Raw genomic sequence first — 27163 nt, forward strand, 5'->3', positions numbered from 1 at the left:
CTATAAATTCTAGTTGCTGAACTGGAAGAAGGTGGGACTTTGGGTAATTTACAACAAACCTTAGTAGCTCCAAGAGTTGAATAGTCATTTGCATGGACTGTAGAGCTCCTGCCTTCGAGGTGTTCTTCACCAGCCAATCGTCAAGATAAGGGAACACATGCACTCCCAGTCTGCGTAGCGACGCTGCTACAACTGCCAGGCATTTTGTAAATACCCTGGGCGCAGAAGTCAGCCCAAAGGGTAGCACACAATACTGAAAGTGCTGTGTTCCCAGACGGAATCGAAGATACTGTCTGTGAGCTGGCAATATCGGGATGTGTGTATAAGCATCCTTTAAGTCCAGAGAGCATAGCCAATCGTTTTCCTGAATCATGGGAAGAAGGGTGCCCAGGGAAAGCATCCTGAACTTTTCTCGGACTAGATATTTGTTCAGGGCCCTTAGGTCTAGGAAGTACCTGGAATAGAATCCCAGCACTTCTTGCCCCGGTGGAACGGGCTCGACCACATTGGCACTGAGAAGGGCGGAGAGTTCCTCTGCAAGTACCTGCCTGTGCTGGGAGCTGAAGGACTGAGCTCCCAGTGGACAATTTGGAGGTTTTGATATCAAATGGAGGGAGTATCCTAGGCAGACTATTTGGAGAACCCACCGATCGGAGGTTACGAGAGGCCACCTTTGGTGAAAAAATTTTAACCTCCCTCCGACCGGCAGATCGTCCGGCACAGACACATTTATAGCGGCTATGCTCGCCTGGAGCCAGTCAAAAGCCCATCCCTTGCTTTTGCTGGGGAGCTGCAGGTGCCTGTTGAGGCGCATGCTGTTGACGTGAACGAGCGCGCTGGGGCTTAGCCTGAGCAGGCTGTCAGGAAGGTGTATTGTACCTACGCTTATTGTAAGTGTAGGGAGCATGCCTCCTTCCCCCGTAAAACAGTCTACCTGACGAGGTAGATTCTGAAGGCGCCCGGTGGGAGAGCTTGTCGAGGGCAGTTTCCCGCTGTTGGAGCTGCTCTACCACTTGCTCGTTCTTCTCACCGAAAATGTTATCCCCCCGGCAAGAAGCGTCTGCAATCCGCTGCTGGACTCGATTGTCCAGGTCAGAGGCACGCAGCCATGAGAGTCTGTGCAACACTATACCTTGAGCAGCAGCCCTGGATGCAACATCAAAAGAGTCGTAAGCACCCCTGGACAGGAATTTACAACACGCCTTCAGCTGCCTGACCACCTCCTGAAAAGGCTTGGCCTGCTCCGAAGGGAGCTTATCGACCAAGTCTGCCAGTTGCTTCACATTATTCCGCATGTGGATGCTCGTGTAGAGCTGGTACGACTGGATCTTGGACACGAGCATAGCGGAATGATAGGCCTTCCTCCCAAAAGAGTCCAGAGTTCTAGACTCCCGCCCCAGGGGCGCCGAGGCGTAATCCCTAGAACTCTTGGCCCTCGAGAGCGGAATCCACAACTGCAGAGTCATGAGGCAACTGGGTCTTCATCAACTCCGGGTCCCCATGAATCCAATACTGGGACTCAGCCTTCTAGGGAATGGTGGGATTAGTTAACGGTTTCATCCAGTTCGCCATCAATGTCTGCTTAAGGACATTATGTAGAGGAACGGTGGATGACTCCTTAGGTGGCGAAGGATAGTCAAGGACCTCGAACATCTCGGCCCTGGGCTCATCCTCAGTTACCACAGGGTAGGGAATGGCCGTAGACATTTCCCGCACAAAGGAAGAGAAAGACAAACTCTCTGGGGGAGAAAGCTTTCTCTCTGGCGAAGGAGTAGGATCAGAAGGGAGACCACAAGACTCCTCCTCAGAGAAATATCTTGGGTCCTCCTCGGCCTCCCCCAACACTAGTTCTCTGACTGCAGTCCGAAGCCGGGCCCGTCTCGACGCCGAGGAGCGATGTCCTCGATGACGGTGTCAAGAAATGAACTCCCACACTGTCGGCGATGAAGCCCCCTCCATCGACGGGGAATCAACTTGGGTGGCAGCCGAGAGCGGCACCGGCGTCGAAGACCTCACCACAGGCATGGAGCCAGCCGCTGCATTTATCGACGGTACAGACGGCGCAAGCACCACCGATACCAGAACAAACGGTCGCAGCAGCCCTTCCAAAATCCCTGTAAGAATGGCTCTGAGACACTCGTCTACCGTGTCTGTCGAGCAAGGCTGTGGAATCAGTGCAGGAGACGAAGCCAGAATCTGTCTGGGGCGAGGAGGCAGTACCGGGCTGTCCGGAGAGGGGTGCATCGACACCTCCTGTATGGAGGGTGAGCAGTCCTCCCGGCGTCGACACTTCACAGGTGCCGAATCCTTCGGCGCCCCAGAGCTCTCAGTACTGTGACGGGAAGGCAACCGACGATGCTTCTTCGCCTTTGCTCGAAGCGCGTCACCGGTACCCCCCGGTACCGACGAGGAGGACGTGGAATCCAAATGTCTCCTCGGGGTCAGGTCTGAAAGAGGTCAGTCCCGGTGGGCCTGCACCGCAGGAGCTCCCGAGGCAAGTGGAGACTCACTTGATCGCTCACTGCTGCCAGCATGGGATGATCTCTGGACAGCCATTATCTACGCTCCTGACGTCGATGCAGTCTCCGGTGACGACATCGACACCACCGATCTCGACGCCGAAGGACCGGGCGAAGCTTGGAACAGGCGTTCCCACTGAGCGAATCTCGATGCCTGTGTCCGCTTTTTAAGGCTAAGACACAATATACAGGCGTCGGGGCGATGACCAGCCCCAAGGCACTGAATACACGAAGCGTGTGGGTCAGTGACTGATATCACCCGGCTGCACCGAGTGCACTTCTTGAAGCCGCTGTTGATCCTCGATGTCATCGATGGAAAAATAGTGGCGGCGAAATCAAAACTCGCAATGGTGCCAAAAAGAAGGGCACAAAAAAAGGGGGAAAACCCTGTACGGGCGGCCAAAAGGGCCGCACACGAAAACGAAAGGAAACTTACAGGGATAAACTAAAAGATAAAGGAAAGTTAGTTTTTGAAGTTTTTTTTTTTTTTTTTTTTTTTTTTAAAAGAGGTCAACACGAGCTGACCTGAAGGAAAAACCGAAAAATCGGCGAAACACTGAAGCGTTGACAAGGGCTCTCTCCTGTGGGGCGCAGAGCAACCGAAAAACAGCCGCTCTGACCGCAGAAAAAAAGACTAAGCCGGCACACTTGCGATGGGCGGGAAGATGGCTGCACATGTCCGGTGCGCGCACTCAGGCGCGCGAGGGCTCTAGCAAGCTTTGTTGCTAGGAAGATTTCCGGACCTAGGGCTGCCGTCGGACGTCACCCATCAGTGAGAACAAGCAGCCTGCTTGTCCTCGAAGAAAGGGCAGTTCCTCCGATTATATCTTATATGTACTACTGATGAGGAATTTAAAAAATCAAGCAAGATCACTGAATAACCACTTAAAAGAACAGGGTTATCCACACAAAATTATTAAAAGCTTTTAAGAGTGTGGTTTGCTCAACCGTTGTTATAGGACTCCAGAACCTATGGAATGTTTGGAAAAATTTAATACACACTTTGGCACCACAAATATCTCAAATTTAGCAAAAGACATTGGCATATTTTATCTTTCTATTCTATTTTTCAGCATATAGTTTACACACGGGGTCATAATTTGCATGGCAAGATGATTCACACAAGTGATTATCATCAGAGGAAAGATTTCCCTAACAATGTAGGCCATCAGGTATGTGGCCATTGTAATTTTTGTCAGCAAACCATTAAATGTACAACATGGAAAAATCCTGTGACTGATGTTTATCCTATACAGACATTCATAAATGTAAATCTACATTTTTTTATGTACGTCATTCAGTGTCAGTGTGGCAAAATGTATGTAGGTGGAATCACCAGGCAAATGCGAATTCGATTAATTGAACATAAAAGCAGATATGATGGTATATCAAGCACAAATAAACCATCCTCTAGTAGTCACACTGTATGGATATGAAACATTTTTTGAAGATCTCACCTACTTTATTATTGATCAGGTGGTCCCTACTGTGAGAGGGGGGACTTTGAACTGACACTAGCAAGACAGGAGCAATATTGGATACTTGAATTAAATACAGTTACTCTTTATGGTCTAAATGAGTTCACTGAGTGGAATTCTATAATTTGAGAATATATCTACAGTCTATGTTGTTCCCTACATACACATTTGAGCTTGGATTCAATATCTAATTAGTTATAAGATAAAAACAGCAAATATAGTTTTTTTTAGGAATTGTTAGGGTTAGGAGGGAATAGAGGGCCCCTTTTACTAAGCCATGTAAGCATCTACGCACACTCAACGGACACCAAAATGGACTTACCACCCGACTACCGTGTGGCTCTTGCGGTAATTTTATTTTTGGCACGCGTCCGCTTTGCGTGTCTGAAAAATATTTTTTATTTTCTGGGAAGCTTAGTGGACGCTCGCCAAGTGGCATCTGATGTACACAGGTCATTACCGCCCAAATTCTTTACCACTAGGTCTATAGCTGGCGGTAAGTTCTGAGACAGTGAATGATACATACCTGTAGCAGGTGTTCTCCGAGGACAGCAGGCTGATTGTTCTCACGACTGGGTGACGTCCGCGGCAGCCCCCACCAACCGGAAGAAGCTTCGTGGGCGGTCCGCACGCAGGGCACGCCCACCGCGCATGCGCGGCCGTCTTCCCGCCCGTGCGTGACCGTTCCCGCCAGTTGAATGACAAGCAAGAAACAACATGAAAACGCAACTCCAAAGGGGAGGGAGGGAGGGTAGGTGAGAACAATCAGCCTGCTGTCCTCGGAGAACACCTGCTACAGGTATGTATCATTCACTTTCTCCGAGGACAAGCAGGCTGCTTGTTCTCACGAATGGGGTATCCCTAGCTTTCAGGCTCACTCAAAACAAGAACCCAGGTCAATTGAACCTCGCAACGGCGAGGGTATAACAGAAATTGACCTACGAAGAACAACTAACTGAGAGTGCAGCCTGACCAGAATAAATTCGGGTCCTGGAGGGTGGAGTTGGATTTACACCCCAAACAGATTCTGCAGCACCGACTGCCCGAACCGACTGTCGCGTCGGGTATCCTGCTGGAGGCAGTAATGTGATGTGAATGTGTGGACAGATGACCACGTCGCAGCCTTGCAAATCTCTTCAATAGTGGCTGACTTCAAGTGGGCCACTGACGCTGCCATGGCTCTGACACTATGAGCCGTGACATGACCATCAAGAGCCAGCCCAGCCTGGGCGTAAGTGAAGGAAATGCAATCTGCTAGCCAATTGGAGATGGTGCGTTTCCCGACAGCGACCCCTAGCCTGTTAGGGTCGAAAGAAACAAACAATTGGGCGGACTGTCTGTGGGGCTGTGTCCGCTCCAAGTAGAAGGCCAATGCTCTCTTGCAGTCCAATGTGTGCAACTGACGTTCAGCAGGGCGGGTATGCGGCCTGGGGAAGAATGTTGGCAAGACAATTGACTGGTTAAGATGGAACTCCGACACCACCTATGGCAGGAACTTTGGGTGGGTGCGGAGCACTACTCTGTTGTGATGAAATTTGGTATATGGAGCATGAGCTACCAGGGCTTGAAGCTCACTGACCCTACGAGCTGAAGTAACTGCCACCAAGAAAATGACCTTCCAGGTCAAGTACTTCAGATGGCAGGTATTCAGTGGCTCAAAAGAAGGTCTCATCAGCTGGGTGAGGACGACGTTGAGATCCCATGACACAGCAGGAGGCTTGATAGGGGGCTTTGACAAAAGCAAGCCTCTCATGAATCGAACGACTAAAGGCTCTCCAGAGATGGCTTTACCTTCCACACGATAATGGTAAGCACTAATCGCACTAAGGTGATTCCTTACTGAGTTGGTCTTGAGGCCAGACTTTGATAAGTGCAGAAGGTATTCAAGCAGGTTCTGTGCAGGGCAAGAACGAGGTTCTAGGGCCTTGCTCTCACACCAAACGACAAACCTCCTCCACTTGAAAAAGTAACTCTTTTTAGTGGAATCCTTCCTAGAGGCAAGCAAGACACGGGAGACACCCTCAGACAGACCCAACGCAGTGAAGTCTACGCCCTCAACATCCAGGCCGTGAGAGCCAGGGACTGAAGGTTGGGGTGCAGCAACGCTCCGTCGTTCTGCGAGATGAGAGTCGGAAAACACTCCAATCTCCACGGTTCTTCTGAGGACAACTCCAGAAGAAGAGGGAACCAGATCTGACGGGGCCAAAAGGGCGCTATCAGAATCATGGTACCGTGGTCTTGCTTGAGCTTCAGTAATGTCTTCCCCACCAAAGGTATGGGAGGATAAGCATACAGGAGGCCGGTCCCCCAATAGAAGAGAAAGGCATCCGACGCCAGTCTGCCGTGGGCCCTTAGTCTGGAACAGAACAGAGGCAGCTTGTGGTTCGTCTGAGAGGCGAAAAGGTCCACCGAGGGGGTGCCCCACTCTCGGAAGATCTTGCGTACCACTCTGGAATGAAGCGACCACTCATGCGGTTGCATGACTCTGCTCAGTCTGTCGGCCAGACTGTTGTTTACACCCGCCAGGTATGTGGCTTGGAGGAGCATGCCGAACTGGCAAGCCCACCGCCACATGCCGACGGCTTCCTGACACAAGGGGCGAGATCCGGTGCCCCCCTGCTTGTTGGTGTAATACATTGCAACCTGATTGTCTGTCCGAATTTGAATAATTTGGTAGGACAGCCAGTCTCTGAAAGCCTTCAGTGCGTTCCAGATCGCTCGGAGCTCCAGGAGGTTGATCTGCAGATCCTTTTCCTGGAGGGACCACAGACCCTAGGTGTGAAGCCCATCGACATGAGCTCCCCACCCCAGGCGAGATGCATCCGTCGTCAGCACTTTCGTGGGCTGCGGAATTTGGAATGGACGTCCCAGGGTCAAATTGGTCCGGATGGTCCACCAGAGCAGTGAAGTGCGGCAACTGGTGGAGAGGCGGATGACATCTTCTAGATTCCCGGTGGCTTGAACCCACTGGGAAGCTAGGGTCCATTGAGCAGATCTCATGTGAAGACGAGCCATGAGAGTCACATGGACTGTGGAGGCCATATGACCCAGAAGTCTCAACATCTGCCGAGCTGTGACCTGCTGAGACGCTCTGGTCTGCGAAGCCAGGGACAAGAGGTTGTTGGCCCTCGCTTCGGGAAGGAAGGCCTGAGCCGTCTGGGTATTCAGCAGAGCTCCTATGAATTCCAGAGACTGGGTTGGCTGGAGATGGGACTTTAAATAATTTATCACAAACCCCAGCAGCTCCAGGAGTTGAGTAGTGCACTGCATGGACCGGAGGGCTCCTGCCTCCGAGGTGTTCTTGACCAGCCAATCGTCGAGATATGGGAACACGTGCACTCCCAGCTTGCGTAGATACGCCGCCACCACCACGAGGCACTTTGTAAACACTCGTGGGGCAGAGGCGAGCCCAAAGGACAGCACACAATACTGAAAGTGCCGTGCGCCCAGGCGGAATCTGAGATACTGTCTGTGAGCTGGCAGTATCGGGATGTGAGTGTATGCATCCTTTAAATCCAGGGAACATAGCCAATCGTTTTTCTGAATCATTGGCAGAAGGGTGCCCAAGGAAAGCATCCTGAACTTTTCTTTGACCAGGAATTTGTTCAGGCCTCTCAGGTCTAGGATGGGACGCATCCCCCCTGTTTTCTTTTCCACAAGGAAGTACCTGGAATAGAATCCCTGCCCTTCGTGCCCGGGTGGTACGGGCTCGACCGCATTGGCACTGAGAAGGGCGGAGAGTTCCTCTGCAAGTACCTGCTTGTGATGGGAGCTGAAGGATTGAGCTCCAGGAGGACAATTTGGTGGCAGGGAGGCCAAATTCAGGGCGTATCCGCACCGCACTATTTGGAGAACCCACTGGTCGGAGGTTATGAGAGGCCACCTTTGGTGAAAAAATTTTAACCTCCCTCCGACCGGCAGATCGTCCGGTACAGACACTTTGAGGGGGGCTATGTTCCCGTGGATCCAGTCAAAAGCCCGTCCCCGGCTTTTGCTTTGGAAGCGCAGGGGGCTGCTTAGGCGCATGCTGTTGACGAGAACGAGCGCGCTGGGGCTGTCCCTGTGCCTGGCGAGGCCTTCGGGCCGGCTGGGTGTACCTACGCCTTGCAAAGGAATAGGGTGCAGCCTGCCGGGCCCGGGAAAAACGTCCACCTGCTGAGGTGGATGCTGAAGGCGCCCGGTGGGAGAGCTTGTCGAGGGCGGTTTCCCGCTGATGCAGTTGGTCCACCAGCTGCTCGACCTTCTCACCAAAAATGTTATCCCCCTGGCAAGGGACGTCGGCCAATCTCTGCTGGGTGCGGTTGTCCAGGTCAGAGGCACGCAGTCATGAGAGCCTGCGCATCACTATACCTTGGGCCGCAGCACGAGATGCCACGTCACAGGTGTCATAGATACCCCTGGACAGGAACTTTCTGCACGCCTTCAGCTGCCTGACCACCTCCTGATAAGGCCTGGACTGCTCCGGCGGGAGCTTATCGACCAGGTCCGCCAGTTGCTTCACATTGTTCCGCATGTGGATGCTCGTATAGAGCTGGTATGACTGGATGCGGGTCACGAGCATGGAGGATTGGTAGGCCTTCCTCCCAAACGAGTCCAGAGTGCGAGACTCCCGCCCCGGGGGCGCCGAGGCGGTATCCCTCGAACTCCGTGCCCTCTTGAGAGCGGAATCCACGACCGCCGAGTCATGGGGCAATTGTGGCCGCATTAACTCTGGGTCCGAGTGGATCCTGTACTGGGACTCTGCTTTCTTGGGGATGGTGGGATTAGATAATGGTCGCATCCAGTTCCGAAGCAGTGTCTCCTTGAGGACATTGTGCAGCGGTACCGTGGTGGACTCTCTAGGTGGTGATGGATAGTCGAGGACCTCGAGCTTCTCAGCCCTCGGCTCATCCACAGAGACCACGGGAAAGGGAATGCAAATAGACATATCCCGCACAAAGGAGGCAAAAGAGAGACTCTCAGGGGGCGAGAGCTCTCTCTCTGGTGAAGGCGTGGGGTCCGAGGTGAGACCCGCAGACTCCTCTGAGGAGAAATATCTGGGGTCCTCCTCTTCCCCCCACGAGGCCTCTTCCTCGGTATCGGACATGAGCTCATGTAGCTGAGTCCGGAACCGGGCCCGGCTCGACGTCGAAGCACCAAGGCCTCGGTGTCGTCGAGCGGTGGACTCCCGTGCCGGCGGGGACGAAGCTCCCTCCATCGACGTCGACGGGGACTCCACCTGCGTGGCGGTCGAGACCGGCGCCGCAAGCGGTGGCGGCGGCGACGACCTCGGCACCGGGCTACAGCTCGCCGGCGCCACAGTCATCGGCGCCGGGGGTGCTTGGCGCATCAGCCCTTCCAGAATCCCCGGAAGGATGGCTCGGAGGCACTCGTCCAGGCCCGCTGTCGGGAAAGACGTGGGGGCCGGTAGAGGCATCGGTGCCAGAAGCTGCTCGGGTCCAGGAGACTGCACCGCAGTGCTGGGACCCTGACGTGGCAGTACCTCCACCACCGAGGGGGACCTCTCCTCTCGACGCGGACGCTTCGGCGTCGACTCCTCTCCGGTACCGAGAGCCGGATACGTCAAGGGCGACCGGTGACGGTGCTTCTTTGCCTTCTTACGGTGCCCGTCACCGGTGCCGGGTGGTATGGAGGAGGAGGAAGTCGATCCCCCTCGGTCCCGAGGAACCGGGTCAGACAGGGTTCGGTCCCGAGGGCCACGGGCTGAAGGAGTGACCGGGGCCGACTGCCCACGCGGTCTCTCACCTCTACCCTCACCGGAGGACCGGCGGGCCGACGGGACCTGTTCTCCTGGGGTCGATGCCATCGATGCCGATTTTTCGAGCATCGATACCGGTACCGAAGGACCGGGCGTCGATACCGATGCCGTCGAAGTCGACGTCGAGGGGCCGGCGCAAGTTCCAAAAAGACGGTCCCGCAGAACTTGCCTCGCAACCTGAGTCCGTTTCCGGAGACACAGGGAACACGACTTGATATTGTGCTCCGGCCGAGGCACTGGAGGCACCAAGCGTGGGTGTCGGTCTGCGAGATCGGCCGGCCGCACCGACCACACTTCTTAAATCCACTCGGGACCTTCGAGGACATCGACGGAAAAATCGCGTCGGCGAAGTTAAAGTCGTCGATGGTGGCGGAAATCACACCTCGAAAAAATAAATCGATCGCGCGGCCACAAGGCCGCAACGCGACGCCCTCGCTAGAAACGAGGGAAAAAGGAGCGCGTGCTTTTTTTTTTTTTTTTTTTTTTAAAGAAAAGAAACTGGGGCACGCGGTAACCAAAAAACTAAACAAAACTAAACAAAATCGCGTAAACGCGACGGTCTTTCCGGGGCTGCGAAGGGAGAGCGGCGACGGCACGACTCTCCTCAGGCGTGGAAAAGAAAAGACTGGCGGGAACGGTCACGCACGGGCGGGAAGACGGCCGCGCATGCGCGGTGGGCGTGCCCTGCGTGCGGACCGCCCGCGAAGCTTCTTCCGGTTGGTGGGGGCTGCCGCGGACGTCACCCAGTCGTGAGAATAAACAGCCTGCTTGTCCTCGGAGAATCAAAATGGACGCGCTGCAATTTTGATTTTGCCACACGTCCATTTTCGGGGGGGGGGGGGGGGGGGGGGAGAGGCCTTTTTTACAGTCGTGCTGAAAAATAAATATGTGCACACCCAAATCCTGCGCCTACACTACTCCAGGCCACTTTTTACCGTGGCTTAGTAAAAGAACCCCAGAGTTTTTTCTTGTATCTTTGGCTGCTTATATTTAATTCAATTTAATTCAGTGTATAATATACATTTTCTGATGATTTGGCATAAAGTTAAGTGAGAGCTGGGTTGATGTCATCAGTAAGATCATACACGGAGCCCTTCTGGGATATGTGATAAAAAAGTTAATGTGACATTTTCTTCTAGGACAATGCTGTGCTACTGATTGTGACTTTTACTAGGAGCTCTGAAGTTGGAAGAATATTCAAGCTCAGAGTTTGCTACCAAGTTCTTGAAAAAGTTTTATAAAATGAAACCCGTGGTCGGGCATCAGTGAAGATTGAAAAGGCACTGAAGAGAGCTGAGAGAATTGTCTTGGCTACATGACAGAGTATAATCAATGTGACTTGAACTTTTGACAAATGAAACACACAAACAAGACGTAGTCATTTTTTTTTAATTTTTAAGACAATTTCAGTTGTTTAAGATTTTGTTCACAAGACACTCACAAGGGAGCACAATTAAGATTGGGATTATGTTTGAAAGTGTGTTTTGGTGCACTAATGGGGGCCGAATTAAAGAAAAATTAATATATTCACCTATAAGTTTCCAATGAGGACACTGCATGAGTGATTTGTTGTTCTGAGAGGCTCTATTTATTTAGTTATTTGAATATCTTAATTGTTTAAATGTTTACTACATTTATGAGTAGGGGGTTTGAGAGTTAAGAGCATTAGAGGTACCTTGTCAAAAGGCGTTTGACAAGGTACCTCATGAAAGGCTACAGACGAAATTGGAGGGTCATGGGATAGGAGAAAAAGTCCTATTGTGGATTAAAAACTGGTTGAAGGATAGGAAACAGAGAGTGGGGTTAAATGGACAGTATTCACAATGGAGAAGGGTAGTTAGTGGGGTTCCTCAAGGGTCTGTGCTAGGACCGCTGCTTTTTAATATATTTATAAATGATTTAGACATGTGAGTAACTAGCGAGGTAATTAAATTTGCTGATGACACAAAGTTATTCAAAGTCGTTAACTCACGACAGGATTGTGAAAAATTATAGAAGGACCTTACGACACTGGGAGACTGGGCGGCTAGATGGCAGATGACGTTTAATGTGAGCAAGTGCAAGGTGATGTATGTGGGAAAAAAGAATCCGAATTATAGCTACGTCATGCAAGGTTCCACGTTAGGAGTTACGGACCAAGAAAGGGATCTGGGTGTCGTCGTCGATAATACACTGAAACCTTCTGCTCAGTGTGCTGCTGCGGCTAGGAAAGCGAATAGAATGTTGGGTATTATTAGGAAAGGTATGGAAAACAGGTGTGAGGATGTTATAATGCCATTGTATCGCTCCATGGTGCGACCACACCTTGAGTATTGTGTTCAATTCTGGTCGCCGCATCTCAAGAAACATATAGTGGAATTGGAAAAGTTGCAGCGAAGGGCGACTAAAATGATAGCAGGGATGGGACGACTTCCCTATGAAGAAAGACTAAGGAGGCAAGGGCTTTTCAGCTTGGAGAAGAGACGGTTGAGGGGAGACATGATAGAGGTATATAAAATAATGAGTGGAGTGGAACAGGTGGATGTGAAGCGTCTGTTCACGCTTTCCAAAAATACTAGGACTAGGGGGCATGCGATGAAACTACAGTGTAGTAAATTTAAAACAAATCGGAGAAAATGTTTCTTCACCCAACGCATAATTAAACTCTGGAATTCATTGCCGGAGAACGTGGTGGAGGCTACTAAATGGACTTGAGAAAAATCCATAATTCTAGGAATAACATGTATAGAATGTTTGTACGTTTGGGAATCTTGCCAGGTGCCCTTGGCCTGGATTGGCCGCTGTCATGGACAAGATGCTGGGCTCGATGGACCCTTGGTCTTTTCCCAGTGTGGCATTACTTATGTACTTATGTTTTCATACTGGTCAGTACTGATAGTTTATTTTTTTCAGAATCATACATTGACCCATAAATCAGCAGTATGTAGAGATTTTCAGGTTTCTATTTGGAGTTACAGAGGAGAAGAAAACTTTCTGCAAGGGAGAAGGAGTGAATTTTTTCTTAAATATCCAACTAATAAAAATTTCTAATGTGAGGTATATATTTTCTGTGCAAAAGATTTTCTTCACAAGTTGTGGTGGAATTGCCAGATAATGAAGCATTTATTTGTTACATTTATATCCCACATTTTCCCACCTATTTGTAGGCTCAATGTGGTTTACATAGTTCCGGAGAGGCGACGCATGGGTTCGGGGGGGTGTTTTTCAGGTGATGTGCATTTCAACTGGTCTGTTTTGCCTTCATTTTGATTTAATGTTTGCTTAGAGCATCTTGTCTAATTTGCTGTTGGATTCTCTCCTGAGTGTAATGTGGGGGCCTCTTTAAAGGATGATTACCATACAGTTTTCTTTCTGATGCTGTTTTATTGTTCTTTTTCCTATACTATCACTATTTTCTGTACAAATAGTATACGTTGCAATGACATATATAAAACAGAAACAACTCAAGTTATAATTAAAGGCAAACTTATTTAAGCACTTACCGGATTCCATGTATGTTTTTGATTGCATAGCTTATTTCTCTCCTCAGGGCCTTGTCATCAAACTCCATCTGGAAGTAGAGCAAAACCATGGCGCATTTTAAGCATGGCTGTGTCTAGAGAACATAACTAAGAGTCAAATCCTGGCCAAAGCGGAAAAGAGAAAGACTAATATGCCACACAAACTACATTGTGCCTTCTTGGGAGCTTTAGAAGGGCATTTTCGATATGACTTCCAAATTGTGAAATAAACAAAAAGGATGCCCTGAATATGTCATAGACGTTCAGAGATAAACATTTCCACCAATCGAAAATACACTATGCAAAACATGCAACAGCGGTACTGGTCCCCATGTCAAGAAAACGTACGCTGCAACGACAGGACATTCCCTCCACGTGCAAAATGTGCATTGAGGAACGTTCCTCAGTGGCCACAGACATGTCTCTGTGCAGGGAGCCAAATTACAGCATTGCCTGTGCAGGGAGCCAAATTACAGCATTGCTAAGACAGAGCTCCTGGTTCTTCTGTGCCATTATTCAATTCAAATCAGTTCTTGTAATATGCTAATATCCCCTTGTCAGGGTTCACTGCAGTTTACATTCTAGGTGTAACAGAAGCAGAAACTGTTAAAGTGTATGCATGAGACAAAAGAACATTATAGAAAAATCTAATGGATGATATGAGGTGATAGAAGTTGTAACGGATTGTTATGAAAGTCTTTGGGAAGAGAAACATTTTTAGCCTCTTCTGGAAGCTAAGGTAGCTATTATTTGTTCTGATGGCAATAGGTAAAGAGTTCACCTGCCCCCCCCCCCCCCCCCCCCCCCGGTACAATCAGAGCCACCTGGGAAGGTGAGCGTGCAGCACTGTCCCCGAGGATCACAGAACCACTCATGTACAAGCACCATACATAGGCAAGGTCACATGCAGTGAGTTCCCTTTGTTGTTACAATACATGTTAGTGCTTTTTCATTAGAAAGGAAAAAACACACATTGCTGCAATCAGAATGTACAGAATATGTAATAAGTAATTACGGGGTCCCCCTCCACTAACCATACAAAGCTAAAATGAGGGGCTGCACATATCACGACCCCTTCCCCCCTCCGTTCATCCTGGCCCATGCCTACATACTGATGGGAATGTTGGCAGCAGCTCAAAGTACACTGAGCCACGCACAAGCACGCCTACTTTACCCCACTGCCCATCTTCCCCAGCAACAGTACGCATGCTCCATAGAAAGACCCAGGGCCGTGCCAAGGGTCTGTGGCGCCCCACTGCAGAGGATCAGTTGGCGCCCCCAGCGCCCCCCCCCCCCCCCGCAGACGAACAGTTGGTGAACACGCGCCCCCTCTCCCCGTGAAGGTGATCGCTGCCCTCCCATCCATGCTCCTCTCTCCCCTGTCCTCCCGCTCCCATGTCCCAACTGCCCGCCCTCTTTCCCCCCCCCCTAAGATCCCTTTTAAATTTACCTCTGTCCGGCAGCGAAGGCACAGCGTCAGTGAAGGAGGTGGCACTCCTGACGTCTCTACTAGTCTTCCCTTCACTCAATGTCCCGCCTTCTTCTGACGTCATTTCCTTGACGTCAGAAGAAGGCGGAACACTGAGCGAAGGGAAGACTAGTAGAGACGTCGGGAGCGCCGTCTTCTTCACTGATGCTGCGCCTTCGCTGCAAGACGGAGGTAAATTTAAAAGGGGTCTTGTTGGGGGGGGGAGAAGAGGGCGGGCAGTTGGGACATGGGGAGGGCGAGGTAAGCATGGTGCGGCGGGGCGTGGCACGGCCCTGGAAAGACTACCATGCCATCTTCTGTCCCCATGGCCACCTCAGCTTACACAGTACCTGTGCAATGCATACCCACCTTCTCAGATTCCCCCCTCCCCCACCACCTGCTTGTTGACATCTGTCACAGGTTATGTGAGGAGCACTGCACAAAATGTAGTCAAAAATTATAATGTATGTGATGTCAAGAAGGCCCACACCCTGAACCCTGTCACCACCAACTTGTTTTCTGCAGACGCTTCAGAATACACCAGGACCTTGAGTCGCTCCAGTGCCGGTACAAGCGCATTAGGTGAGAGGAGCCTGACTTAATCTGGTGCATGACGGAGCACCAAAGGTAAAATTATGTATCATACCTGATAATTTTCTTTCCATTAATCATAGCTGATCAATCCATAGACTGGTGGGTTGTGTCCATCTACCAGCAGGTGGAGATAGAGAGCAAACTTTTGCCTCCCTATATGTGGTCATGTGCTGCCGGAAACTCCTCAGTATGTCGATATCAAAGCTCCATCCGCAGGACTCAGCACTTAGAGAATTACACCCACGAAGGGACACTCTGCCCAGCTCACCACCGCCGAAACGGGGGAGGAGAATTAACCCAGCTCATCCCCACACAAGTGGGGGAGGGGAATCCGTCCAGCTCATCCCCGCGGAGCGGGGGAGGGACACCACACCCGCCGATGCGGGGGGATCTGGCTTATCCTGCAACCGCAACCGCGGGAGGAGCTGACTGACCCTAACACCGCCGAAGCGGGAGGGGTACAAAGCTGCCCTACAGCCGCACGAAGCGGGAGGGAGTGCCGGCAGAATTCAAATCTCAATCCAGCCCCGTAAAACGGAGGAGAGAGGAATGCAGCAGCTCACTGTAACACAAACTCGTCTCAACTCTGAAGAATCCAAGTGAAAGAAGAACTTGAACACGAAGTCCTCCTGAAGTAACTGAAGGCTAAACTTGAACCTAAAATTCAACCAGAATATAAACAGTACAGATATCTGGGAGGGGCTATGGATTGATCAGCTATGATTAATGGAAAGAAAATTATCAGGTATGATACATAATTTTACCTTCCATATCATCAAGCTGATCAATCCATAGACTGGTGGGATGTACCGAAGCAGTACTCACCCAGGGCGGGACATAGAAATCCCTGACCGCAACACTGAAGCTCCAAACCGGGCCTCCGCCCGAGCAGCCACAGTCAAGCGGTAATGCCTGGCAAAGGTATGGGCCTTCCCCGCGGCCACCTAAGCCGCTGCAATGGCTTCCTTGCCCATCTTGCCACTGTAGGCTTAGAAGCCTGCAGACCCTTACGAGGACCTGTAAACAGGACAAACAGATGATCCGATTTCCGGAAATCATTGGTCACTTCCAAGTATCTGATGATGACTCGTCTCACATCCAGAAATTGAGATCAGAGTATTCCTCTGGGTAGACCTCCCTACAAAAGGAAGGGAGACAGAGCTGCTGAATCACATGGAAGCGAAAAACAATCTTGGGCAGGAAGGAAGGCACTGTGCGAATAGTCACTCCTGCCTCAGTGAACTGCAGAAAAAGCTCTCGACATGAGAGTGCCTGGAGCTCGGAAACTCTTCTGGCTGAAGTGATAGCCACCAAAAAGACTGCTTTCAACGTCAGGTCTTTCAGAGATGCCCTCGACAAGGGTTCAAAAGGCGGCTTCTGCAATGCTCTTAGCACCAGGTTGAGATTCCACGCAGGCACCACTGAGTGCAGAGGAGGGCGCAGGTGATTAACTCCCTTGAGAAAGCGCACCACATCTGGCTGCGAAGCCAGGGAAGCACCCTTCAGGCGGCCCCTGAAGCAAGCCAGAGCCGCTACCTGAACTTTCAGGGAACTGAGCGACAGGCCTTTGTCCAGACCTTCTTGCAGGAACGCCAACACTGAAGAAATTGGAGCAGTGAAGGGAGAAAGTGAGCCTGCTTCACACCACGCTGCAAAGATACGCCAAACCCTGGCGTAAGCAGTAGAAGTAGAGCGCTTCCTCGCTCTCAGCATAGTGGCGATGACCTTGTCTGAGAAGCCCTTCTTTCTCAGATGCTGCCGCTCAATAGCCAGGCCGTAAGACCAAAGGGGGAGGGATCCTCCATCACCACGGGACCCTGATGAAACAGGCCCTGCTCCACTGGCAGCCGCAGAGGATCGCCGACTGAGAGCCTGATCAAGTCCGCATACCAGGGACGTCTGGGCCAATCCGGACCCACCAGGATTACCCTGCCGGGATGCTTTGCCACCCGGTCCAGCACCCTGCCCAACATGGGCCAGGGCGGGAACACATAGAGAGCTCTTGTGTCGGCCACTGTTGGAGAAGAGCATCTACTCCCAGGGATCGAGGGTCCTGTCCTCTGCTGAAAAAGCGCGGCACTTGACAATTGGCCGATGACGCCATCAGATCTAGGCTCGGCTGGCCCCAGCGCTTCGTGATGCCCAAGAACGCCTGAGCAGATAGCTGCCACTCTCCAGGGGCTCCAAGGTATGGCGACTGAGAAAGTCCGCCTTGACATTCATGACTCCGGCAATGTGGGCCGCTGACAGCTGTTCCAGGTTCGCTTCCGCCCACTGGCATAGATTCATGGCCTCCTTGGCTAGAGGGGCGCTCTTGGTACCTCCCTGGCGGTTGACATAGGCCACAGCCGTGGCATTGTCCGACAGGACCCGTACAGGCTTCAACACCAGTACCGGGATGAACTCCAACAACACCAACCGAATGGCTCTGAGTTCCAGGAGGTTGATAGACCACTTGCCTCTGCAGGAGACGAGAGCCCCTGCGCTGTCCTTCCCAAGCAGTGGGCTCCCCAGCCCATCAAAGAGGCGTCTGTCGTGACGACAATCCACTCCGGGGTCACCAGAGGCATTCCTGCAGACAACTTGTCTGTCTGCGTCCACCAGCTCAGCGCCTTGCGCACTGCTGGGTCCAAGGGAAGGCACACAGCATAATCCTCCGACATCGGAGTCCAGCGCAGCAGCAGAGATTGTTGTAGTGGTCTCATATGAGCCCTGGCCCAGGGCACTACTTCCATCGTGGTCGTCATAGAGCCCAACAGCTGCACGTAGTCCCAAGCCCGAATAGGAGAGGCTACTAGGAACTAGTCCACCTGAGCCTGAAACTTGACAATCCGATTGTCTGGCAGGAACACTCTGCCCACTTGGGTGTCGAATCGAACTCCCAGATACTCCAGGGACTGAGCCGGGCGCAGCTGGCTTTACTCCCAGTTGATGATCCACCCCAGGGAGCTCAAAAGAGCAACCACCCGGTTCACAGCTTTGCCGCACTCTGCATAAGAGGGGGCTTGGATCAACCAGTCATCCAGATAAGGATGGACTTGTACCCCTTCCTTTCTCAGGAAGGCCGCGATGACCACCATTACTTTGGAGAAGGTCCGCGGAGCAGTAGCCAACCCGAACGGGAGGGCTCTGAACTGGAAGTGTCGGCCCAGTACTGCAAAACGCAGAAAGCGTTGATGAGGAGGCCAGATGGGAATATGCAAGTACGCTTCCTTGATGTCCAAGGATGCCAGGAACTCTCCTGCCTTCACTGCCGCTATAACAGAGCGGAGGGTCTCCATGCGAAAGTGCCGAACTTTCAAGGCCCAATTGACCCCTTTGAGGTCGAGGATAGGCCGTACAGAACCTCCTTTCTTTGGTATCACAAAGAAAAAGGAGTAACATCCCTTGCCAAGCTGATTTTCTGGCACCGGAACGACCGCCCCCAGGCGGATCAGATTGTTCAAGGTCTGCTGCACTACCACAGCTTTGACCGGAGACTTGCAGGGAGAGAGTACAAACCCGTCTTTTAAGGGTCGGCAGAACTCTAGCTTGTAGCCGTCTCTGATGACTTCCAGCACCCAAGCGTCTGAAGTTATTGTGGTCCACTCGCCCATCAACGAGGACAGCCGTCCTCCAATCTGCACTGGGGCGTGGACCAAGGCCCCGTCATTGGGTACGAGACCCTGGGGGAGGACCGGAGGGAGCACCTCCGGGACGGCGGTCTCTGCGAAAGGAATGCTGCTTGGGGGAGAAGTTCCTCTTGAAGGAAGAGGGGGCAGAGGAGCCCGACCTGCCCGGGCGGTACCGACGGGCTTCCTGAAACCGTCCTCTGGAGGTACCGGGGCGAGTACTAGCCCGAACCCTGACCTCTGGTAACTTCTTGCCCTTAGACGTGCCGAGATCGGTCACGATTTTGTCCAGCTCGACCCCAAAGAGCAGCTTGCCTTAAAAAGGCAATCTAGCCAGGCGGGATTTAGAGGCGTGGTCAGCAGACCAATGTTTCAGCCAAAGCCACCGCCGCGCAGAGATTGTCTGAGCCATGCCTTTCGCTGAGGCCCTCAAGACATCATACAGCAAGTCTGCCAAATAGGCTAAGCCCGATTCCAGGGCCGGCCAATCAGCCCTCAAGGAAAGATCCGAGGGGAAAGCCCGCTGCACCATAGTCAGGCACGCCCTGGCCACATAGGAGCCGCAAACTGAGGCCTGCAAACTTAAAGCAGCCGCCTCAAAGGACGACCTTAAGGCCGCCTCCAATCTTCTGTCTTGGGCGTCCTTTAGGGCCGTGCCACCTTCCACCGGCAACGCCGTTTTCTTAGTTACCGCAGTGATTAAAGAATCCACGGTAGGCCACAGATAGGCCTCACGTTCACTTTCAGGCAAAGGATAGAGGCGGGACATAGCCCTAGCCACTTTAAGGCTCGCTTCCGGGACATCCCATTGAGCCGCAATTAAGGTGTGCATGGCATCATGCACGTGGAAGGTTCTAGGCGGGCGCTTCGTCCCCAGCATAATGGCAGAGCCAACAGGGGCTGAGGGAGAGACGTCCTCCGGAGAGGAAATCTTCAAAGTGTCCATGGCCTGTACCAACAGGTTAGACAAATCCTCTGAGCTAAAAAACCGCGCTGCAGAGGGGTCATCCGCTCCATCCGAGCGGGGATCCGTCTCCTCCAAGGAATCCGCAAAGGACCGTTGGGAGACCTCAGATACGCTGCCCTCATCTACATCGGAGGAGACAAAGTCCTCCAAGGCCTGGGAATCAACCTGAGGGCGTTTACCTCTGGGAACCTCAACCTCTTTACCAGACGAGGGAGCAGGGGCAGCGTTTTGCATAAGGAAGGCCTGATGCAGCAGCAAAACAAACTCGGGGGAGAAACCCCCTAGACTGTGTACTTCCGCAGCCTGGGCAACAGCCCTAGACGCACCCTCAACCGGCGCTCGCAAGAGCGGGGGAGAGACATGCTGCGCATCCAAAATGGCGTCCGGCGCGACACTTCGCGAAGGAGCCGCGCGGGAAGAACGGCGCTTAACTTTAGCCGCTTTTGTGCCGTCGCCCAAATTAAGGGCGTTCATGGCATTAATGTCTCCAACCTCAAGGGCGGCCCAAGAAGAAGCCGTCCGAGCCGTGTGGCCGGCCAAGATGGCGGAGGCGAGGAGCGGGGGATGGGCGTTTATGGCGGGAAAAATCGCCACGCCGGAGGAAGGACCGGGACATTCATCGGCCACGAAACTGTCACCCAACAAGGGCGAATCAGGCTTTAAGACCCCCGCATCCCCTCTAGAAGCGCCCAAGCGATCCGGGGAGCGACTCTTTACGCCCTTGCCCTCCGACGCCATATGCCACGTGGAGATAAATCAGGGAACCCCCTGCCCGCTATAAAAAGGTAAAAATTACCTGCTGTCCGCTCCGAGCTGTAACGACCTGGTGTCCCAGTGAGTAGCTGCAATAAACGTTTAAAGAAACGTCGAAATAAACGCCTTTAAGGACGTTCAAAAATTTTTTTTTTTTTTTTTTTTTTTAACGGAGCCAGCGGGAGGGGGGAGAAAAGGAGGGACCTGGCACCACCAGGTTTGCACTTGCTCAAAAGAGCCCTCAACCCCAGGCACTCAACAAAACCTAAAAATTAGGCTTGGAGGCCTAGCCAGAGCTGCTGCTGTGTGTGACCACCACCTGCTGAGATAGAGAACATACTGAGGAGTTTCCGGCAGCACATGACCACATATAGGGAGGCAAACGTTTGCTCTCTATCTCCACCTGCTGGTAGATGGACACAACCCACCAGTCTATGGATTGATCAGCTTGATGATATGGAAAGGCCTGATATAAGTACCACTGACATAGCACCCCTACCCCTCACACACCTTTGCCCCCGATCAAGGCCCGAGTAAGCAGCATACAATGTGTCCACAACCCGTATATCTACTGGAAGTGTTGCTGCCAACCCCCAACCTATGAGATAACATAGAACAAAGAGGAAAAGAAGGAAGTCTTTTGGACTGCATCCTCCAGTGACCAAGACAAAACTGTCCAGCATGTCACAGACACCTACCTAGCACATTTCAACTGCTATAGCAGGGGAAATAAAACAGTAAACCTAAACACCCACAGTGGGAATCAAACCTGCACCCCTGTATTCAAGGCACACAGCCCTAACCCTTACACCAAACACATATCTGACAAAGGAATGCTCAAGGACAGCAGACATTCATTTGGGGGCTCTCACAGCCATCAGTTGCCCCCCCCCCCCCAATAGATTTATTTATTTAGATCATTTATACCCCGCCTATTACCACATAAAGTAGCCCCTAAGCGGCTTACAATGAACTAATGAAGCAGTTACAATGACAGTAGAGAGGGACCGGAGGAAGAAGGGAAGGGAATATTAATACAATATTTAATCAAATAAGTAGGCAAGGAATAGAAAACAAAAAGAAGAGAAAGTAGGAGTCCAAAATCAGATCTTGACTCGCTGAGACACTCAAGGCAGGAAATCAGATGGTCTGTCATGCCCCCCTAAACCACACTCATTAGATATACCATTCTCAACTCCAAAGGTCAGTATGCTACCTTGTCAGACATTCCTCAAGGGCCAAGCTGGGGGCCCCTGAAATCTCATGGGCCCTCAACCACCCCTAACAGAAACTCTCACCTATATGTGCACTTCCCTTCTTCCCCAGGTCCCCCCAAAGTATGGCCATGAGTCATGTAGTGATGTGTGGCTACTGCCATCAGTCACAGCCTTACAGTAGCTAGCATAAGAACCCCACAGACAGATATCCCCAAATTTAGGTTTCCCACCTGAATGTCTGGGAACTGCCTTTATCCTGGGGGTCCCAACAGAGATGGCCAAGAAGAATGGGCAGCTCTGAAAGGGACCCCAGCCATCTCCCAGACAGCTGTAGAACACATAGGCATGGAGATGCACACACACACTCACATCCCTGGCAAAAACAATGGCCCCATCCATCTAGCAATGCAATGCATTATCTCCCACCCAGTGCCTGATCACCCAGGGTCCTCCAGCAGTGCCAGAAACAGTCATCCCTCTAAGGGGACAAACATCTCTACTGCCATTGCCACCGCAGTTCTCTACTATGTTATCTCATTGGTGCCACATCTCAGACATGTCCCCCAGGTAACAAAAACTGCCCCCAGTTGTCCTGGTCCCTGCCTTCCGACAGCCAGCTTCACCAGTATGCAACCCATGTAGGACCTGTTGATCTCAACTGCAAACCTTTTACACAAAAGGGGCACCCTCTAGCTGTTGAGCAATCTTCCCAGGACCAGCTTGACCCGGATGAGGGTGCACAGCAACACTATGCTCCTGAGCAGTCTGCCCAGAACCAGCCTGGCCCGGATACAATAAGGAAGGAAGTAGTTCTAAACCCAGGGTCCTGGGAGTTGCCCAAGGAGGGGGAGGGGGAGGACCCCTGGAGGGACATGACCCCATTGGAAGGGGAATTTGTAGTGCAGGAACAGCCACCCACCCAAAACAGCTGCAGAGGGCTGCACTGAAACATCTGCCTGCTGGTGGGCTCACCCAATCAGATCCCCAACTCCACTCCTGCAGCAAAGATAAATACTGGGGCAGATTTTTACCGAGCTCTAGAGGATATTCCGTGAGGAGTGGTACCACCATCAATATCAACATATTGTTTGTATACCGCTGTATCCCCTTAAAAGGGTTCATTCACTATGGTTCACAATAACTTCCTTGGCAGTTGCATACTTTCACATAAGACATTTGACATTGCAAATGATTAACATAAGGACTGCATCATGAATGCCTCGAAACATGTACAATGTTATCACAAATTCACCTAAGCCATTTAATTGTCAAATAGGAAGGTCTTCCGTTTTTTTTCAAAAGGCAGAGTAAGAGTTCCAGTCAGATTGTGGTAGGCAGAGAGTTCCAGTGGGAAATGACCATGAAAGAAAACAGAAAATTGAACAATATTGAAGGAGCAGATGTTTTTCACACTTGGAGAACAGATTATCATGAGGTGTTGTAGCTTTGCAGCATGACCAAACATGAAGTCTTTGAAAATGTTAATTAGCATTTCTGAGGTTGATCCACATATGACTTGGAAGAATAGAAAGCCAGTGTAGTAGTTTCAAGTAGGATGTGACTGTTGAATTTTCACAATCTGAAGATCAGACGGGCCAATGTGTTTTGTATAAGCTGGAGCATGAACATCAATTTCGCTGATAGGCCTAGATATAGAGTGTTACAATAGTTTGTGTGGGAGATAATAAGTGCTTGAACGAGTAAGGAGGAGGAGGATTGGTCGAAATAGGCTCTAATCAGCTGTTTGAGTTTGTAAAATGTCTTTTGCCATAGGTGATTTATTTGTGGAAGGATAGTGAGGAATCCAGGATCAATCCTAGTTATCTGATTTTTTTTTCTACCGGTATAAATAGGCTAGAGGATATGGCTAATGAGTTTGGAACAAGGTCTGTGCGAGTGTGAAACCATAGCAGATTGGTTTTGTTTGTGTTCAGCTTCAGTCTGTGTTCAACGGCCCAGGTTTGAATGCATTCCATGTAGCTGAATATTTTAGTTTCTGATAGGTTACCACTGATTGGTGTCAATAGAAAAATGCCATCTGCATATAATAGCAGGAGTTCGTCATCCCATATATTGATGTTCTCGAGGAACGACAGACATTAAATAGGAGTGGTGAGCCTTGCGGAACCCCTGCAGTGTGGCACCCAGAATTGTGATGCCTCTTTATTTTTGCGGACGCAGTAGCTCCTACTGACCAAGAAATCACATCAGTTGAGCACTGATCCTGATACCCCAATTTCACTTAGTTTTCCTAATAACAGGTTGTGGTCAACTGTGTCAAAGGCTGCAGAAATGTTGAATTGTAAGAGTATGGTTTGTTTGCCCAGTGATAATTCAGATCGAGCGAACGATGTCAGGACTAGCAGAAGAGTTTCTGTGCTGTGGGCTGCTCTGAAGCCAAACTGAATAGGGAACAGACAGGAGTGGTCATCTAGGTATTTCAAGATTTGTTTGCTGACATAAGATTCTATTAGTTTGGTGAAGCTTGGTATGCTTGCCATGGGGCGGTAACTGGTAGGCATTGTTGGTTCTAAGCTAATTGCCTTTGGGGATAAGGGTCAGGGCTATTTGGCCCATCTCTATAGGTAAGATGCCCTGTCCAACAGATTGTTAGCCGTTTCAATTATCCAGCAGGTTAGGTATGGAGGGATTGAGGAGGTGAGAGGGGAATGTGTCCAATGTGCAAGCTTTTTTAATAGAGAGGTGACTTCTTCTCTAGAGATAGGTGAAAAAGTGTGCCAGTGTCGGTCCACTGCAGCAATGTGATTTGTGCAAGACCTTATTTCTTTTGGAGTCTGATGAAGAGGATGTTAGACCCTTGACTTTGTTATATAACATCTTAAGTGTTCAGGCCACTGTTACCTATAAGATTAGAGTACTGAAGTCACCTAGCCTATGCAATTTTATTTTTATATATTTTGAACTGGGACTTCCAGGCTTGTTTGCCAGCAGGTTTCTTACATCTCCATGCTTTTTCCAAACATCTACATATAGATTTTAGTGTTGAAAATTCAGGGGAAAACCAAGGGACAGATTTCCTTTTGATAGTGTTCCTCATTTTTAGTGGTGCTACCTTGTCTAGTAGCCAGTGAGTCCCAGTGGAATTTCATCTAGTAAGGTTCTAGAGGCAGGTTGTTCTTATTCTGAGATATTTCAAGCCAGAAGACCTCTTCCTTAATTTTGCATCCAGAGTAAATCCATTGAGGGGTAATGTTTAAATGTTTAGAAATACGTTTTAATTTTTTTGCAAACAATGTTGTTGATCACCACTTTGTACAAAATGTGTTGATAATCCAATATGCAAGGCTGACAGGTGCCAACACTACTAGGAAAGCCCTGGCAAAGGGAGACTGCAGAACTGGGGGGGGGGGGGGGGGGGGGAGGCCCTCCGGGTCCACAATCAGAGCAGCTATCCATGAATGTCAAGGTCGCTACCAGAGGGCTGCGCTAAAGGAACGGAATCTAATGGGCCCCGCGGGACTCACACCCCCCCCCCCCTCACAAGATCCCAGCCCACACCCAACCCATCATGCTGTGCCTTTAGTAGGCACAAATTAGGTGGCGGCAAATGTCTTAGGACCTGACACAGCTGGTGATACCAGCTGAACTAAGGTTGCCCACCACAGCACTTGACACAGGTATCAGGTCTATGGAAGCTGCTACCTAATTCCCAGGGGGAAGGGGGCTCACCACAGCTCTGCAGTCTCCCATATCACTACCTTCTCCAAACTCATGGTTATAGGGCATCTAGGTGTGGGATCTTTCCTGAGTGGAGTCAAGAGGCCAGATATTGGCCTGCCAGGTCCTGGGGGCAGGCTAGCCCCTTAGTTGGCAAGGAAATGGGCAAGATAACTGTCTGAGAGATGTGCAAGGAAATGCTGTTGGTGTATGTACATGTGTCTCAAGACAGCTTCTGACCAACTAGGGGGTCCAGCCTGCCAGCCCCAGGACCTGGCAAGTCAATATCTTGCCTTTTGATTCCTTGGGAGGGACTCCACCTCCGGCCACCCTATAGCCATGAACTCAGCCAGTTTCTCTCCGGGAATTAGGTGAACCTTTTGATGGTACAAGGAGTAAAGGAGATTATCCTACTACTACTATTTAGCATTTCTATAGCATTACAAGGCTTACGCAGCGCTGTACAAACAATCCCCTAATGTAGCTACAGTTACCCGGAAATAAGAATACAAAGCAGGTCACAAACAGCAATGTTGGTTAGAGTAGTGGGTCAGACTGCCCACCTACATCACCATTGAACTCTATAGCCATCTGTCCCCTGGGGGTGAAATAAATGGTCATTCTCCTAGACCAATACTGTCCCCAGATATCTGGTCTGAGGGAAAGCTGGGGTTATGGGGCTGTATGGTACATGACGGTCCCCCAGTCTGGTCCCATCACAGGTGTCCCTTGCCAAAGATCCTAGATATATAGTTGCACTGCTGGCCCCAGGAAGGGGGGCTACATATAATGATGTGGGCCACAATTCACCTACTCTAAGCATTTTCCTGTATGCTTCTGACAGCTTGCAGCAGGAGACCAGCCCCATAACCCTCTTTCACCCTGCAGCCCCACACTGTTTTTACACACTGCATATAGCTATTCAAAGAAAAGGTATGTTGTTTCGCACTAGCCACCCATCTGGTACCAACCAGCAGATGTGCATAGGCAGTGCCTAGATTATAGTTTACACTTTGTTCTGCATGCTTTCTTATCCACAACCAACATGGCTGAAGGCTTGGGAAGATGCGCAAACATTAGCTTCCTATATACACATCAGCAACGGTGGATACTGGAGGGGAGGAAAGGGAAACCAACTATATACAACTATGGGGGATATATACACAAGGAGGGAAAGGACTGTTATACACATGACTGTTGTCTTGCAATAGCAACCAGTCAGATAGTAACCTGAGCTTGACCATAAGAGAAACTAGACTTTAATCTGTGTTCAGCAGGCCAGGGGGATTAGGGTAGGCAGCAGCCAACAGCTGCCTGCAGGGCATGAAGAGCAGGAACTGTTACTGGAGCAGCCTACACACATCCTCCCCTCACCCCGATTGAATATGCAGTTTGGCCCTGTAGAGGGTGAGGGGCCCCACATCTTTGGGCTTACTGAACATGAGGGGCAGGACAGGGATAAGTTTAAAATGATGCTGAATTCAGATGATTGTGGGGGTGAGTTCACGTTTTATGAAGTGACAATCAATATATAAAATAGTCCTCCCTCAACCCTGGGAATGGGTAGACATATGCGCAAAAATGAATTGGGTTTACCACACAAACGGAAATGTGGAGGTC

At 50.8% G+C, this 27163-nt stretch overlaps 1 protein-coding gene across 2 annotated transcripts in view; it reads right to left on the reverse strand.

The window, feature by feature from the left end:
* The window catches only part of DNM3 (dynamin 3), a 1044597-nt gene that overhangs the window by 854592 nt on the left and 162842 nt on the right, over window positions 1-27163 (reverse strand). For both annotated transcript variants that reach the window (XM_030208630.1, XM_030208629.1), the window contains exon 9: window positions 13238-13305. In XM_030208630.1, the coding sequence (XP_030064490.1) occupies window positions 13238-13305 (68 nt within the window). The remainder of the gene's footprint in view (window positions 1-13237; window positions 13306-27163) is intronic.

Source organism: Microcaecilia unicolor, chromosome 6 (genome assembly GCF_901765095.1).
Source record: "Microcaecilia unicolor chromosome 6, aMicUni1.1, whole genome shotgun sequence".
Classification (NCBI taxonomy): domain Eukaryota; kingdom Metazoa; phylum Chordata; class Amphibia; order Gymnophiona; family Siphonopidae; genus Microcaecilia; species Microcaecilia unicolor.